Source organism: Mesoplodon bidens (genome assembly GCF_964165515.1).
Source record: "Mesoplodon bidens genome assembly, chromosome: 8".
Taxonomy (NCBI): Eukaryota; Metazoa; Chordata; class Mammalia; order Artiodactyla; family Ziphiidae; genus Mesoplodon; species Mesoplodon bidens.
This window is the reverse complement of record NC_138165.1, coordinates 78,467,766-78,486,392: the sequence shown is the minus strand read 5'-3', so window position 1 is coordinate 78,486,392 and position 18,627 is coordinate 78,467,766. Positions and strand designations below refer to the sequence as shown.

General features: G+C 36.2%; 1 protein-coding gene across 1 annotated transcript in view; it reads right to left on the bottom strand.

Annotated features, from left to right (window-relative positions):
• Nucleotides 1–3,049: 3,049 nt before the first annotated feature.
• SGO2 (shugoshin 2) overlaps nt 3,050–18,627 on the bottom strand; it is a 54,299-nt gene continuing 38,721 nt past the window's right edge. The window contains exons 7-10 of the mRNA XM_081242327.1: nt 16,583–16,791; nt 11,664–14,855; nt 10,055–10,205; nt 3,050–4,863 (exon numbers count right to left, since the gene is read on the bottom strand). Coding sequence (XP_081098453.1) covers nt 4,848–4,863; nt 10,055–10,205; nt 11,664–14,855; nt 16,583–16,791 — 3,568 coding nt within the window. The 3' untranslated portion in view covers nt 3,050–4,847. The remainder of the gene's footprint in view (nt 4,864–10,054; nt 10,206–11,663; nt 14,856–16,582; nt 16,792–18,627) is intronic.

Genomic DNA, 18,627 nt, shown 5'->3' with positions numbered 1-18,627 from the left:
GCCTGAGACCATTGGCTGAGACCCTCGTTCCCCCGCCTGCGGCGGTGGGCGTCTGCGCCCCACTCCCCCGCCTCTTAGCAGGTAGGGCGGGTCCTGTGACTCTCTTCGATCGATTGTCTTATATTAGTACGTATTTTAATGGCTTTCCAGCTAGATTTGAAGTCCGGGAACAGTAGGGTTTTTTTTGTACCTTTCCTGCCACCACGGCTGCCTCATCCTGTACTTTTAATAGTTGGTAAACAATCACATTCATTCCAGCTTTGCAGGAGAGGAATTTAAGGACAATGGATGGTTTTACAACTTTACCTCACAGTTTTACAAACAATTATTCCAGTTTTTTATATCAAGAGCTACCTTGATATAAACTTTTTAAAAGTTTTATCGTTATTCAGTTTATCCAGTAAATCACTATAAAGTTTATCTGATGAGTGTCAATAGAGATGTAAAACATCTCGAAAAACTTTTTAAAAATAAAACTTGGAAAATACTGAAAAGCATAAAAAGAAAAGTCACCTGTGTCCACAACTTAGAACTTACCCCTGTTAACTTTCTGAGTCTATTTTTACATTTTTGAAATCTGCAGTATAACACCTTTTAAAAGCTCAAATGGACTCACACTCTTTTCCAGACTTCTCTTAACATACCTAGAACATTTGCCATCTCATTTATGTAAACGTATACGTTATTGTGAAAATTTCTAAAATTTGTACATAAAAGAGTACAACTAGCATCCCCATACGCCTGACTCACTGAGCTTTAAAAATTCGCAACATTTTGCCACACTCCCATGTCTCTTCTGGAGTATTTTAAAGCCAATGTCAAGCACATTATTTTTACCCCTAAATACTTCAGTATACATTAAAATTTTTTTTCTTACAATGGCAAATGCCATTATCAAATATAACAAAATAAGTATTTTAATATCTTCAAATTTCCCAGTGTCTTAAAAAAATGTCTTTTTACATTTGATTTCTACTTGATGTACGTCCTTGTTGTCTCTTCAGTCTTTTTAAATCTAGAATAGTCTCCTCATCCACTCCTCCTTTTTAAAGCTATCAACACGTTGAAGAAGAAACCTAGGTCAGCTGTCCTATAGAATGAACCACATTTTGAATATGACTGGTTGCTTCTCCCTGGTGTTCTTTGTTCCTCCATGCTACTGACTTCTTGAACCCTGCTTACGGATCTAAAGCTTTGATTTAATTCAGGTTCAATTTTTTTTAACCATCTTGGGTTTTACAATTGTATCTCTTTTCGCTTATGCCAAAAATCTTGGTTCTAAAACTTCAACATAATTGCTTTATCTTGTCCTTAGATCGATTTCAAAACAACCACATCAATACTATGGCCGCAATAAGGTTAGTAAATAAAAGTTTAAGATTTCTTTACAGTTCTTTTATTCTTAGAGTATACCCTAATAAAGATACACATTTAAAATTCTTTTTCTAAGGTCAGTTATCTCTGTTTGTCACCATCTTGATACTTTTCATTTTCACTTGTTTTTCAAGTTAGCTGCTCCCTATTGCTGCTTATGTTGTTCCTTTTTTGTTGTTGTTATTACAAACCATACCATAGTGAAATTTTTGTATTCTTTTCAAGAGAATTTTTGGTATAGTTACCTAAAAGTGGGATTGCTGCGTCAAATGATTTTATACGCATGTGTATTGAATAATTTTGCTAGATACTGTCAAAACCTTTTCTATAAATGTTGTATCATTTTGCATTCCCTCCAGCAATGAACAGGAACCTCCCCAGGGAAAAAAGGAAGAGGCTGGGATTATTAGAACTTGGAAACTTAAGAGGAGACCTCTGAGGGGAGGGCACTGTTCAGCTGCTGTTAATACCTCAGGAGGTAGGAAAAGGGCTTCCGGGGGTCAGTGGGCACTCAGATTTCAAATGATGGCGTGTGGCAAGGAGGGTGCTGCTCCCTCAGGCGCCTGGAGGCGGCTCCCTGATGAGCTAGGCCTGAGGCCCGGGAGGGGGTACAGCCCAAGCAGTGTGGGCTCTAGGAGTCCTAACCAGCTGGTGACTGGGACCACGTGTCACCCCACTCCCAGCCCCCGCCCCCCGCGTGAAGCGCCAATGCTGAGGTGATGCTGAGGGGAAGAGCAGGCCAGCAGGAAGGAGCAAGTCCCTCTTCCCTCTTTCTGACTTTCCATCTCCTTCTATCGCCCCCTATTGACAGAAGCTTAAAAGTCAGCCAGCAAAGAAGAAACGTGATTTGCAGAGTTCTGGCATCACACAGCAAACTATAGAGAGATGGGCTTAGAGTTGAGACAAGAGCTGGCACACATTCAAAAGTGGGGTTTATTCCACGAGAGCAAGAATTTGTTTCAGGATCAACAAATTAATGAATATAGTTCACTATGTGAATATATCAAAGGAGGATAATCATGTATCTTTTTGTGCTGATTCATATTAAGCTATTGTGTTTTGACTTCAAATCCACACCTCTCTACTCCACTGTAAGGCTAAGCCTTGGCGAACCACATTTCTCCTTTGCCAGGTTCCCTTCCAGTCTCTGGCGATAGGTGATAGAGGGGAACTGGAAGGATGGAGGAGAGAGACATTTGCTGTTCCTGTTTGTTTCCTGTTCCTGTCAGCGTCACCACAGAGTGGTTCACGCGGCGGGAACAACTGACTTCAGCAGCCACAGCTGGCTCCAATTTGCAGCTTCTCCACATTATCGGACCAGTCTTGTGTGGCCCTTCAGGGAAACAGCACCAACCAGTTGCACACCCTCCCCCTAGAGTCCTCTAAGCCTTTAAAGTCTTCCTCTAAGCCTTTAAGTTTCAATACTTCCATCCTTTTCTCTGTGTTCCCTCAGCCCCAGAGATGGTGGGTGCTTCCCATAGTTACTTCCTCTATGATACTCCCCTAGTCCCTTTTGCCCTTTCAGTTCTTGTTCAATTCCCTAGAATATGGTTAACAATTTATATCTGTGGTTTTTATCTCTTGGCTGGACCTTAACTAATAGTCTCCATCAGCAACAAAAGTCACTTGACAAAATTCAACATTCATTCATAATTTTTTTAAAAAGCACTCAATAAATAATCAATAGATAATAGTTTAATGTGATTATAAACATACATAACCAGCTCAAACCACAGCATCTTACTTAATGGGATAAAACCAGAGGCATTCCCATGAAAACCAGGAACAAGACAAGGATACCCACTATTGTCACTGCTATTTAACATTTAACATAAGGTAGCAGCCATGCAATTAGACAAGAGAAAGCAACAAGAGGCATTAAGAATTGGGGAGAAAAAGGGAGTAAAGATAGCTTGGTTTTCAGGAGATAGATCTACAAAATACTGCAAACAGTAACAGAGTTTATTTCCCATTTATATTACCAGGAAAAAAGAGAGAATGCCTAGGCATCAAGAAATGTGGAAAACCTCCATGAGGGAAACTTTGAAACTCCCACAAAGTCTCTATAATTTAAAGAGGATGGTAGTGGGGCGTCAAAAGAAACACAGACAAGTAAAGGGAACAGAAAATTGAGAAATAAATTTAAGTGTACATGGAAATACAACATTGAAAAATGTGGCACTGCAAATCAGTAGTGGAAAACACGGACTTTTTAATTAATGGGGAATCATTTGGAAAAAGGTCAAAATTGCATTCGTATCTCACACCATGAAACAAAATCCACGTGAATCAGAAATTTAAATGTAAAAACAAAATGAAACCATGGGTAGATGTCTTTATAATATGGGAATAGGAAATTTGTTTCTTGCTGTGACCAAATTCCACCAACAATAAAAGAAAAGGTTTATAAGTGTGATACATACAATGAAAAATAATTTGCATGGGAACAGAAAAAAAGAAAAGACAAACCTCATGGAAAGGAGAAAAAAATAGAACTAAACAATAGGAAACATAATACCAGAGAATGACTCTAGGAGGTCCGAAGCCTTAAAGTAATAGGAGTACAGGAAAGGAACAGACTGTCAGGATGCCAAGCTCTTAACCGCCGTGTAAACTGTTCCTTTAATAAAGCCTCTAGCCTCCATTCAGCCAACACTGTTGATAATGAGTAAGTTCTGTGGGACTCTGTAGTCCTACAGCAGTTTCTCAAAGCTTGGTCCTAGTACAATCTGCCCCAGAATTATCTGCGGTGTTTGTTAAAAATGCAGATTTCTGGGCCCACCCTTTTCGTTGTCGGATATTGTCTTAAGAAAACTTTTCCATATAGGCAGAATAGAATTTGACTAGTCATCTGAATACAGTAAGCTATGTTCATTAATCTCAGATAGGAATAGGATTTACTACTTAAAGTTATAAAAACCAAATTCAAAAGAGCCTGAGAGGTTAACCCCTCAGACAAGTCATCAGATTACACATAATGGAAGTAATACAGAAGCTGCAATTGAAGAAGTAATTTTGAAAGTTGAAGAACGAAGGGTGAAAGACAACTGGCCAGGGCAGAAGGTGACTTTTAAAATCTTTCAGGTGTTCACATTTACTGAATGGTTTTAAAAACAAAACAAAACAAGATAGCTTGGTGTACGACAAGGTAACCAATGCAAAAGTATTTATAATACATTTTATTTGGTTAAAAGGTTAATAGCTATTAAAGGTTGGTTGAAAGGAGCTTAAATGAGCAGGAAGATGTTATAGGATGACCAAAATAATTTTAAAAGGTTAGTATTACAAAATAGCTATTTTATGCATATTATCTATACATAAGAATAAACACTCCATGAAAAGGTAGAAAATGAAAAAGAAAAAAAAAACCCAAAACTTTTTGTCATACGTTTCATCTTCTTGATCTTAGTTATACCCTTGTTTTGACTTCTTATGGTTTGAGGATTCAGAAAAACCAGAATGTATAAATTCACTCATCTTCTCATCTTCCTGCAAAGTAGAAAAAAAAGGAAGATTAACAATAATAACAACCTAAAGCTAATGCTTTTGCTGCAAAGTATGGAGAGGAAAATTGCTGCATCATACCAGTAGAAAGCAGTTTCCTCAAACCACAAAGCTTTGTCATATATTTAAAATACTCTATGATAGTGGGAATTATAAATAAGGTTTAAGAGAAATTAATCAACATAGATTTTATACATTTCATGATTTACTATATATTTCCTTTTTATTATGAACTTTAGCATACATATAAGAATATGTAAAAATGTACAATTTAAAAACTCAAATAAATGCTGATACACCTACACCCAGGTTAAGAAATAAACTCTTACCACACCTCACAAGCCTCCAGTGTGCCCCTTTCCAGTGTGCTCCTTTTTGTGAGACGAGATCACAGTTCTCTCATCTCCCAAGAAGTAACCACCAGTTTGAATTTAGTTCATCAATCCCTTGTTGAATAGTAGCAGAAACAGTGGGCATTCTTGCCTTGTTCCTAATTTAAGTGGAAATACCTCCACTGTCTCCTCATTAAACAAGATACTGCCTTTAGGATTAAGGTATGTATATACAATTTATCATTATAAGAAAGTATCCCTCAATGTCTATCGAGTGTTTTAATCATGAGTGACTTGAATTTCGTCAAAGGCTTTTATCAGCATCTATGAAAAAATCATATGCTTTAGTTTCTTAGGTTTATTAATATGGTATATGAGGATAGGTTTTCTAATACTGAACCAACCTTGCATTCCTGGAATAACCTTACTCGGTCATGGTATATGTTTTTCATAGCATGGTGTGGATATGCTTTTGTAATTGTGCCATGAACACTTGAGAGGAATATGTATTCTCTCTTATCAGAGTGTGGAGTTTGATATGTATACATAAGATTTACCCTATTCATTATGTTGTTTAGACCTTCCATCTCCTTACTTATTTTTTGCCCACTTTATTTGTTTTATACTGAGTATATTAAAATCTATTAGTGTGTTCCTATCTGTCTCCATGTATCTCCTGTAGTTTTTGCTTCATTAACGTAGTTGTTCTGCTATTTGGTACATAAATATCATAACTATTACATACTCTTTGTGGATTAGGGCTTTTACTATTTAAAATGTCCCCTTTTGTTATGTTCAGTACTTTGGGACTTAAGAGATAAAGACTTTAAAAAATATATTTGTATTACCTTCCTGGTAACTCCTGCTGCTCCTACTCTCAACGCCTATGATGACCACTCCATAATATACTGTAAGCAGTTTCCATCAGTATTTATTCTCAGTGGGGGCCTATCAAAAGCTGTGATATACCTGCTGCATGCCATTCCCAACCCAAAAGGAAAAAAACAGCAGCTGGATTGTTATTACTCTTAGTATTTATACTAATGTACATTGTGATATTTGGTTTTAAAAAATTTGCCAACTAAACTGATTACCAGATAATCTGCATGCCCAGAAGATCTAAACTAAAATAGAATACTATTTCATTACAGCATTTTGCTATATTTAGTTTAGAATAGGTAGCTCTTTTAAAAGAATTAATGAAATTAAGTGTTATTCAGCAGTAAAAAGGAATGAGAAAAGTCTCTACAGATTGATATGGAGTGACTTCCAGAACATACTGTTAAATGATAAGAAGCAAAGCCCAAAAAAGTAGTTAAGTATGCTACCTTTATGTAAGAAAAAGGGTGATATACATATATCTGCTTACTTGTGCAAAAGAAACACAGGGACAATAAACCAGAAACTAAAGGAACTGATTATCCACAGGAGGTGGTGAAAATAGGATAGAAAGAGGGAGTAATGGGAATGGGGTAGCAGGAATGAATATAGTTGACACTTCTTGGCATATGCCACTTTGTATAGCTCTGACTTGTACAACCCAAGAAATGACTCACATACTCCAAAAGTAAACAACTAAACCTACCAAGATGTGGGAGAAGAAAATGGAATACAAACAATAACAAATGAATAACATAATTTATGTTGAAGGTGGGTGGTAAGAAAAGAACTAACCTAAGACAAAAAGAACTGTACCTAAATGTTATGATCTAGTTAGTATGTTTCTCATAGGGTATGGGTCAGCAATTCTGAAACTACTTTATGTGTATGCTAGAATTGAACAAACAAACAAATAAATAAATATATCATAGATAATGAGAGCCAGGCTACTTACCAATAGCGAAAGAAATTACAAATAAGCAAAGCTAAAATGAACCCTGTGATGTTGAACAGGAATCAGAGGTATCAGTCTAAACTCAAGGTTTTCACTATACACACAGATAGATAAATATAAAAGTATGCATATTCATGGATTAGTATAATACATACATTTCCTAGCTCTGTCTGCTGATGGGGCCTAATATCAATTGCCCCAGTGGTAGACAGACTCTGTGGAGGACCCCGCCACAATCGCTGCCTACTGGTGTTCATGCCCTTGTATTATACCCTTTCCTTGAGTATGGACAGGAGCTGTGAGTTGGATCTGACCAAGAGAAATGGCAACGGTGATGGGGTGTCTCCCTTTTGAGTATATGTTTCATTATATAGCACTCCATCTTACCAGAGGATTTGCTCTAGAGACTCTCTCTGGTTTTGAAGTAAGTGGCCATGTTGGGAGGCCCATGGGGCAAGGAGCTAATGGTGGCCTCTAGGAGCTGAGGATAGCCTCCAGCCAACAGCAAAAAAGCTGGGGCCCTCTGTCCTATAACCACAAGGAAATGAATTCTGCCAACAATCTGTGTGACCGTGGAGGCGGATTTTCCCCCAGGAGAGCCTCCAGACGAGAATCAGCCTGGATGACACTGTGATTGCAGGTTTGTGAGACACTAAGCAGAGCACCCAACTTAGCTAAGTGCAGATTCCTGGTCCACAGAAACCAAAAGAAAATAAATGTGTGTTGTTTTAAGCCACCAGGTTTATGATAATATTGTTATGCAACAACAGATAATACAACACAACATAAGCAGTGAGAATACCTAGTGCCCAGATCTTGTATTGTACCAATGCTAGTTTTCTAGCTTTGATAATTGTACTACAGGTATGTAAGATGTTAGAATTGGGAAAAGCTGGGTAAGGAACATATGAGAAACCTCTTACTATTTTTACAACTTTTTGGTAAGTATAAAATTAGTTCAAAATAAAAAGTTTAACTTACAACTCAATAGGAAAAAGATAACCCAACTGAAAAAAGGGCAAAGGATCTGAACAGACATTTCTCCAAAGAAGATATAAAAATGGCCAATAAGCACATGAAAAGATGCTCAATCATGAGTCATTAGGGAACTGAAAATCAAAACCATAATAAGATACCACTTCACACTCACTAGTATGGCTAGAATCATCAAAAAGTCAAATAATAACAAGTGTGCTGGTGAGGATATAGAGAAATCAGAACCCCACAGAGTCCCACTGTTGGTGGGACTATAAGATGGTACGGCAGCTTTGGAAAACTGTCTCGCAGTTCCTCAAACGATTAAACATAGCTAACATATGACTCAGCAGTTCCACAACTAGGCAAATACCCAAGAGAAATGAAAACATATGTACACAAAAAAACTCACAAATGTTTATAGGAGCATTATTTATAATAGCCAAAAGGTGGAAACAACTAAATGATCATCAAAAGACAAATGGATAAATAAAATGTGGTGTATATATACAATAGAATATTTTATTTAGTCATAAAAAGGAATGAAATACTACTCATACATGTTACAACAGGGACGAACCTTGAAAACATTATGCTAAGTGAAAGAAGCCAGTCACAAAGACCACATATTATATGATTTCATTCATATGAAATGTCTGAAGAGGATGTCTATAGAGACAGAAAGTAGGTGATTGGTTGCTTGTCTAGGGCTGGGGGATACAGCAATGACAGCTAAAGGGCATGGGGTTTCTTTTTGAAATGAAGAAACGTTCTTAAATTGACTGTGGTGATGGTGTGCGTATCTGTGACTCTACTAAAACCCACTGAATTGTACAATTTAAATGGGTGAAACATATGATATGTGAACTATAGCTCAATAAAGCTGTTTTTTAAAAAAGCCCTTGGTTAACTGGCTTCTCTTGTACCCTCTCTTGCATTGCTGCCACCTGCTGGTTATTGTTTTAAAATACCTGTCAAAACGATCAATGTCTTTAATTTTATAAAAGCAAACACTGAAACAAATGCAAAGAGAAAATTTGAGGATACTTCTATCCTTTTGGAAATACCATCCCAAATATGATCAGGTTCTCTGAAATAGTAACTTCATTTATCCTTGGAAAAATAAGATTCTGAATAAAACATATGTAAAAGGCATTTTTTTGAGATAATCAAGGAAATGTGAATTGGGATTTGCTATTAGATGATAGTGAGGAATTATGATAATTTTGTTAGTTGTGATCATTGTTGTCCAGTTTTGTTAAGTTTTTATATTCTAGAGATATATACAGAAGTGTTTTAGGAATTAAATGACTCAATATTAGGGATTTGCTTTAAAGATACAACAACAAAAAACGGATAGCGGAAGTAAATATGGCAAAATATTGATAACTCTCAAAGCTAAGGGATGGATAAATGGTGGGGGGAGTACTAGTCCCTCTTTTGGGGTATATGTTTTTTTTTTTTTTTTTTTTTTTTTTTGCGGTACGCGGGGCCTCTCACTGTTGTGGCCTCTCCCGTTGCGGAGCACAGGCTCCGGACGCGCAGGCTCAGAGGCCACGGCTCACGGGCCCAACCGCTCCGCAGCATGTGGGATCTTCCCAGACCGGGGCACGAACCCGTGTCCCCTGCATCGGCAGGTGGACTCTCAACCACTGCGCCACCAGGGAAGCCCTGGGGTATATGTTTGAGGTTTAAAAAAAAAAAAGAAAAAGGACTATTATTCTTTGAGACCAAAGGACATATAAACACGCTGAATTCTCCTAAGGACAAGGTAGAAAATCAATAAATGGGGGTAACAAATAATGAGGTTTACAAATTATAGGCAACAAAAAAATTTTTTTAAGCCTGTTCAAAGAATAAAAGAAGACGCTTCTTCAAATCTTACCCAGGTCATACTGTGGTTGTTACATGTCAACAATACATGCTTCACTGATACTCAGAAGTGTTCAAATACTAATTCAGGCAGGAATCTTTTTGAAAGCACGTATTTTACAGTACCGCACTGAAATCGCTTTTATGTCATTGAAATACTCACCCTTTGAGACTTGGCTCTTTTAAAGAGAGAGGAGTACATCTTCTTCTTCGGCTTGACAGCTCTGAAGATAGATCTTCTAACTTGTTTTCAGATTTAGCAGTGTTATTTGAAACAAAACTGGTATTTGTCAAGTCCTGTAGCATTCTAACACCTGAAAAGAGTATTGTTTTCAAAAATATTTTTAACAGTATATATAGAGATATGGAACTACATATAGGATATTTACTGGTTTGCAAATTATTGGTAGCAAATTTTTAAACTTAATAATCAAGTTATAATGTTAAAATTTACAAAAGTAGCACTGAAATTATCTGTAAATCAGTTTTTTTTTTTTTAGCAATAATAAGAGGAAAAGAGACCTACCATTTAAGACAAACTAGCAAGTAGTAGCCTGCAATATTTTTATACTGAAATCACATTTAGGCTGACAGAAATTCTTCATGAATTCAACTCTAGTCACCGAATCACGCAAATTACTGCACATTCATTTAACATTTGTCATCGACTGCTCACGCTATGAAAGGCACCATGAGGAACAGAGATGAAAGACGGCTCACCAGTCTCTCAAATGTCCTGCAACTCTAGACCTTGGCACTTCTTCTGCGTCAGTATTCCTTTTACCTGAAGTCTTACCCATAAAAATCCTAGTGTTCTATATACATACATTGAAATGTTAGGCTCCCAGTAGAAAACTTTAATTGATACGGGAATGTCTAATGTTGCAAAATTGCTAACAAAAGAACATCAATGTTAAGGGGAAAAAGTGAGGTAAGTAATGTTATATATAGTATGATTTCAAGTATATATTTTAAAATGCATAGATTCAAGCCTGCATGCATATGCCAAAATGTTGACTGCAGTTCTTCTGGGTGATTGTTTTTTCTACTATTTTCTGATTCTCTACTTTCAATTTTCTGCAATGAGTATTATTTTAATAACTGGGGAAAATAAGAAATAAACACTAAAGGTAAAAACCCTACCTATGCTTTAGGGCTTAAAATGCTATCTATTTGATGATGCCTCTGCAGATTCCTCTAGCCAAAATTATTCCCCGTCATTACATCCCTTAACATGTGTGGTTTTATTAAAGCATTTGCCATATTTAAACACTGTACCTGTTACTTTTCCATACATGTACTTTGAGGAAAGGGAGTTGGTATTGTTTATTTTTTAATCTTCTAAAATACCTAGAATAAGTGTTGATCATATTAAATATATGCTATTGGAGAGAGTCCCAACCTTAAGAAATTTGCAATTGTCTTTGGTAAAATCAAACCAGGGCAATTCATTATTATATACATTTAAAACACCCAATTTCCTTCAAAAATATGAAAAAGGAAATTATCTGCCTAATGCCATTATCAGACAACTTTGTGCTAAAGGCCAAATACATTTTTTAGTGTATAAATGTCCAAGCCACTCTCATTGTTATCTTCTCAAAGTATTAAACTTTCTTTAAATTCCTCCATATTGCTTCTACAGATAGGGCTACATAATTATACATTGTTTTAAAATTCCATAAAAATCAGTTGTAACAGGAAATGCTTTACTGGTTAAATGAAAAAATATATAGAATTTTAAAACTTGATCACTTCAGGTATGGACATACCTATTTCTGATCTTTGTGTTCTCTGGTTGACTTTAAATTTCATCTTTTTCATCTTCTCATGCACATCATCACTTATTTGAAAGATGGGTGAGCTCTCCAGAGCAAAATTTTCTTTCAGATTTTTACTAGAAGAAATACTCATAGGTTTTGAACCCTCAGGAATACTGTTAAAGGAAGAATCTTGTCTGTTAGGTGAATTCATCTGAGATAAAGATTTCAACATTTTTGTGTGAAAGTCTGGCTTAATTTTGACAATTTCCTCATTTTCCAAATTTTTTTCCTTAACAGCATATTCAGATTCAACTGATATTCCCTGAACGGTGTCAGATATTATCTCCATTAGTTCATGACTATCTGGAGAAGGATCTACGAAGGTCTTCCTTTCCTTTGATTTGGATGTCATTTTATTTACTTTTTTGACTTGGCACTCTCCTTCCTTTGTCACTTCCATGAAGGGGATATCTCTCTTTTTATTCAGAGTTGTAGTGCTTTGCTTTGGATTCTTATGTAGTTCCATTTGGTTTCCAGGGTCAGAATCTGTCTCATCAGTAGTGTGTTTTAAACCTGCTTCTAAGGAAACAGACGTCTGTGAAGAACCTGTTAAGTGCAAAATAGGTTTGTTGTTACCTTTTGCCAAAATGTTCTTTGCCTTGCCTGATGATTCTTTCCCATGTTTTTTAACTGGTTTGTAAGGATTTGAAATTTGACCACAATTTTCTTTTTCATTATTGTTGATTTCCATACAGTATCCACTAATACCTTGGCCTTCAAGTCTTTGTTTAGATTTATTTATTTTAAAATTAAGATCTTTTGTACAGCTTTCTTGGCCATGCACATCTTTATCGTTATCCTCATATATCTGGTACATTTCAGAAATTATTTCTGTTTTCCGATTTACTTTCTGCCTAAGCTTCTTATTTGTTTTTGATTTATTCTGCTGAGCGGGTTGCTTATCAGTGACATGCTTTTTCAAATCCAACATATTCTGGGTCTTATATAAATTTCCATTATTTTTGGTGGGAAGATAAATCGTTTGACATTCATTTGTGACTTCTAGGTTTTCAGAAATGGTTTCTTTATCCTTTGGGGTTAGGGAAAAGAAGGCACCTTTTACTGTGTCATGTACACCTTTGTCGTTAAATTCATTTTTTTGGTTCATTTCCAAAATTATTTCTGTCTTCCGACTTACTTTCTGCCTGAGACTCTTATTTATTTTTGATTCATTTTGCTTCCCAGTATCAGTAGCATGCTTTTTCACCCCTAAAAGGTTTTGAGTCTCATAATCACATGGATTCCTATTACCTCTGAGGGAAGGATCAGTTATCTGAAACTCATTTGCATCTTCTAGGTTTTCAGGGATGATTTCTTTATCTTTTGGGGTTAGAGAAAATAAGTTACCTTTTTCTGGGTTATGCATTCCTTTGTCATCATTCTCATATATTTGGTTGGTTTCAGAAATGATTTCTGTCTTCCGACATACCTTTTGCCTAAGCTTTTTATCTATTTTTGATTCATTTTGACAAGCAGGTTGTATGTCATAAACATGCTTTTTCACCCCCAAAACATTTTGAGTGTCATAATCATATAGGTTTCTACTATCTTTGGAAGCAAGAGCAGGTGTGTGAAACTCACTTGTGCCTTCTAGGTTTTCAGAGATAAGTTCTTTATCCTGGGTTAGGAAGAAAGAGTTACCCTTTTCTGGGCAATACCCACTTTTGTTATTATCTAAAAGATTCACTTTGGAAATTATTTCTGTCTTCCTATTTACTTTCTGCCTGAGATTCTTATTAATTTTTGATTCATTTTGCTGAACAGGGTACACGTCGGTGATCTGCTTTTGCAGACCCAATACATTCTGGGTCTCACAATCACACAGGTTTCCATTATTGCTAGTGGAAAGACCAGATTTTTGAAAGTCATTTGAAACTTCTAGGTTTCCAGAGATGATTTCTTTATCCTCTCGGGTTTGGAAGGAAAAGTTACCTTTTTCTGGGCCTTGCACATCTTTGGCATTATCCCTAAGTATTTGGTTCATTTCAGAAATTATTTCTGTCTTCCGATTTATTTTCTGCCTAAGCTTCTTATTTATTTTTGATTCATTTTGCTGAGTGGGTTGCATATCAGTGACATGCTTTTTCAAATCTAACATATTTTGGGTCTCATAATCACATAACTTTCCATTATCTTTGTTGGAAAGATAAGCTGTTTGAAATTCACTTGTGACTCCTAGGTTTTCAGAGGTGGTTTCTTTAACCTTTTGGTTTGGGAATAAGTTATCTTTTTCTAACGTATGAATCACAAATGTCTGTCTAGAAGTTTTACTTTCCTTGTAAGCTAGAGAACTTGGACCCATATCAAATTTACTGTCCTGCTGGAATTTATATGAACTTTGGGAGAAAGAGTATGTTTCCTCTTGATCATCTGTTACATGAATTCTTTTCCTCTTTTTGTTATACTGTGTACTTTGTCTGTCATCCTGATCAAAGCCATTATGAAGGGTTATTTTCTTCAGCATGTTCAACTGAGTCAGCTGTTCAGTACTGAAAATAAAATTTGGTTCTTCTGAATCCCCTTTGCCATCCAGGACAACAGATCTTCTTTCCGGTCCATTTTTGATCTTTTCCTCAATATTCACATCTGAGCTATTTTTAAATTGTCTCTTTGATCTTTCTCTCTTTTTTTCAGAGCTTGGATCTTTCACTTTTCTGAAAGTTTTCATTCCACAATCATTTGGGTTTTTATTATCTCTTTTATTTTTAGTGCCTGTTGAAACTGTAACAATTTTGCTTACTTCACTAGCAGTTAAATCCATGTCATCATCATACACAGTTTTTTGCAACTGAAAGTCATCAGTACCCTGAACTGGATTCATGCCCTCTGCAATAGGTTCACTTGCAGACTCAGATGAGGCAGGAAGGCACATTATGTTTCTTTGCATTTTAATATTTGCTTCGTTAGTACAATCTTTTATTTCATTATTCCAATTTAATATTGGACTTGAAATCTGTTGTTGATCCAAATCTGTTACACAGGGAATGTCTGCTGGATTATTTGATTCCCAAGATGATACACGTTTTTTCCTTTTAGTTACATTACTCGGAGATGACTTTTCTCTGTGGCTCATCGATTGGGCATTTTTCATCTCACTCATTAGAGAACTCCTGGAACTTTGGTCTGAGTGGGAATGGCTTTCTATAAAATAAAGGGAAACAAAATTCAGAAAGAAGTAGTAACAAGGAATTTATTATTTTAAACAAATGAGATTAGGAATCAAACTGTTTCAGAGAAAGGATTTCTGACAATGTGTTCTCTTCAGACACTAATATTATGAAGAATCTATGTTGATAAAAAATAAAGTAGGGGACTTCCCTGGTGGTCCAGTGGTTAAGAATCTGCCTTCAATGCAGGGGATGAGAGTTCAATCCCTGGTCAGAGAACTAAGATCCCACATGCTGTGGAGCAACTAACCCCGCGTGCTGCAACTACTGAGCAAGTGGGCCACAACTAGAGAGCCCACATGCTGCAACTACAGAGCCCACACACTCTGGAGCCCACACACCACAACTACACAGCCCACGCGCTCTGGAGCCTGTGTGCCACAACTAGAGAGAAGCCCGCGTGCCACAGCAGAGGATCCCACATGTCGCAATGAAGATCCCGCGTGCCACAACTAAGGCCTGACACAGCCAAAAATAATAAATAAATAAATATTTAACAAATAAATAAAGCAGAACTGAATGGAGTAGTCATAAGTCACATTTTACATTTCTGTCTACAGAAAATATATACTGGGAATTCACTCTGCCTTGGCCTCAGCAGTAGAGTGGAGAATAGCCAACAATAGAGCCATTAACATTAACATATGTTTCCAAGTGAGAGGAGTCTGGGAAATGAACCCAAGTAACAGTGATAACTCTGATAAGGATTACTATCAAAATGTTATTAGCAGGTAGCTAAAGTTTATAAAAATTATATACACACAGTCATATACCTTTTAGAAAGGAAAAATAATTCAAACTCCAAATTCAATATAGTTATGGTTCCATATCCCAATCTGAAATTCTATGTCAAATATATAAACCAGACTACACCACAGGATTATTATTTTTAAATACCATATAATTAAAATATAAGTGTCATCATTTTTTCTTGCTCAACCATCACCTAGGCTCAAGTTCTTGCTTTATCACCAATTGGTTATGATCTTGAAAAAGTCATTACACGTATCTAGAACCTCTATTTTTATATCTATGAAAAAGAGAAGATATAACTAAATACTATATCATGTCTTTCAATTCATAAGCTAAGATACCAAGAAAAGCTCTTTAGGCCAGCTCACTTCTAAATACTGTTTCCAGAGTAGTAGTATTAGGCCACTGTAGACCTGACATTTGTTGGCATATTTACTTTTTTCTGGCTGCATTGGGTCTTTGTTGCTGCGCGTGGGCTTTCTCTAGTTGCGGCGAGTGGGGGCTACTCTTCATTGCGGTGCATGGGTTTCTCACTGCAGTGGCTTCTCTTGTTATGGAGCACAGGCTCTAGGCACACAGGCTTCAGTAGCTGTGGCACACGGGATCAGTAGTTGTGGCTCACGGGCTCTAGAGCGCAGGCTCAGTAGTTGTGGCGCATGGGCTTAGTTGCTCCATGGCATGTGGGATCTTCCTGGACCAGGGATTGAACCCATGTCCCCTGCACTGGCAGGCAGATTCTTAACCACTGTACCACCAGGGAAGTCCTGGCATATATACTTTTAAACTAATTTTTTCACCAGAAATTTTAAATAGTAGAAGTTAGGAAATCTGTAACATAAGAAGTCTAACTTATTAACTGTTTATACATGATGGCTCCCAAGAAGAAAATCCAATGAATGTTAACTATTTAATACTGACACTCAAAATGAATTAAAAAAAAAATCTCACCTTTGGGAAGTGTATCAACAATAGAAGAAATGTGTTTTGAATCATTTACACCACAAACATTCATATCATTTTCTTTAAGAAATAACAATTCCAAGTTATGCTGAGTTGATACCAAAGAGGGGCTATCAGGTGATGTCTTTGACATGATATTATCACACTGCATTTTCTCTTTATCTTCATCATCATCATCATTTGAAGTTAATGGTACCCTAAGAGCAAGTAAGAATGAATGAGGAATTTTGTATTTTACAAAAATTATTTAGAAAATTACATGGATAGTTCTTTCTATATTCCATTTAAGATCCAACCACAAACCCACCCTGATACCATTTTGTGTTCAGTGAAGGCAATTATACCATTTTGTGTTCAATGAAGGTAGGAAATGGTAGTTTCTAATAGTACAGAGGAGTAAAACAGGAATGCTTCTTATCCCCTTAACTCCAGTGACTCCAAAAGGAGATAAATGATATAATCACTGGTTGAGCTATTAGGACAATAATATTAATGAAATGAATAAAGTTCAAACATACTTATAAATATTCATGTATAATATTTATAATTTTCCTGTAATTAATTCTATGGAAAAGCCAAAACTCTTCCTCTGGTTTCAAACAAGTACAACTTGTATGTAAAGTTTTGTGTGTAATAAAGTCTGCTATGTTTCCAAAAGGTATCCATGTAAACTAAAGCCATATTCCTAGAGTAGTTAAATCTATGGGGGGAAAAAGAAATCTATGGAAATAGACAAAATGACCTTTTTGAATTCAAAGACGAAAGAGTAATATGCTCCAATGATAAGGATTTTGCTTTGTATGCCACACAAATCATAGATATTTCAAAATTTTTGATAATGATAAAAATAAATACTAGAAAATATTTGTTAAAAATTTAAAGGCACCTATTAGTAGAATAGCCATTGGGAGGAAATGTCTATACCACTTGAAGAAACAGGTTAGCAAAAATTGTTTATTTTACAGAGGAGAGGTTCTGCTTCAGGTAATGGCCAAATAGGTACTATTGAATCAACCTTATCAAACATAATGAATGTAAATTCTGGACAAAATATAAAAAAAACAACTACCCGAAGTCACTGGAGAGTGAATAAAAAGCAACTAGATACAGAAGAGGGGTTGGCACTTAGAAAAAGGGTGAGCTTCTCACTGTTTACAAACCTCAGTCAGTGCCACATTTTCTAGAAGTTAGAAATCCAGTCTTATTATTATTAGTTCAAGGTCAGAATTCAGGGCAACTACAACTGCTGTAAAGTATGTGTGATGGGAGAAATAACAGGGAAAGTAGACAGGGAAGCCCCAAATTTTGTGCATAAACTCTCTCCAAATCTCTAGCTCATTCCTGAATCACATATATGAGAAAGATTCCAAGCGGCCCAGCTAAGGATTATAGAACTGAACTGAGATTTCATATGTTGTTCATCACAGGGAAGTAATAACAAGACTGAGTTTAGATAAGGTAACTATCTACTAAAATAAAACATCAAACTTGTTGGAGGAATATACCTGAATCCAGATTTTCTACAACACAGGAGTCACAATGTTGGGGGTACAATCCAATATTATTCAATATATGAAGCAACAGAAAAGCATGATTCAAACTCAAGAGAAAAAGATAATCAACAGAGAATGATCCAAATAAATAAATGGCCAATAAGCACATGAAAACATGCTCAGTATCATTAGTCACCCAAAAAATCCAAATCAAAACCACAGTGAGATACCACTTCATATCCACCAGGATGGCTATAATCAAAAGGATAGGTAATAACAAGTGTTAGTGAGGATATGGAGAAACTGGAACCCAAATACTTTGCTGGTGGGAATGTAACACAGTACAGCACCTTTGGAAAACAGTTTGCCAATTCTTCCAAAAGTTAAACATAGAGTTATATGACCCAGCAATTCCACTGGTAAGGGTACACCCAAGAAAGTGAAAAATATGTCCACTCAACAACTTTTATATGGATATTCATAGTACCATTACTCATTTACAGCCTAAAAGTGGAAAGAGCACAAATGCTCATTAACAGA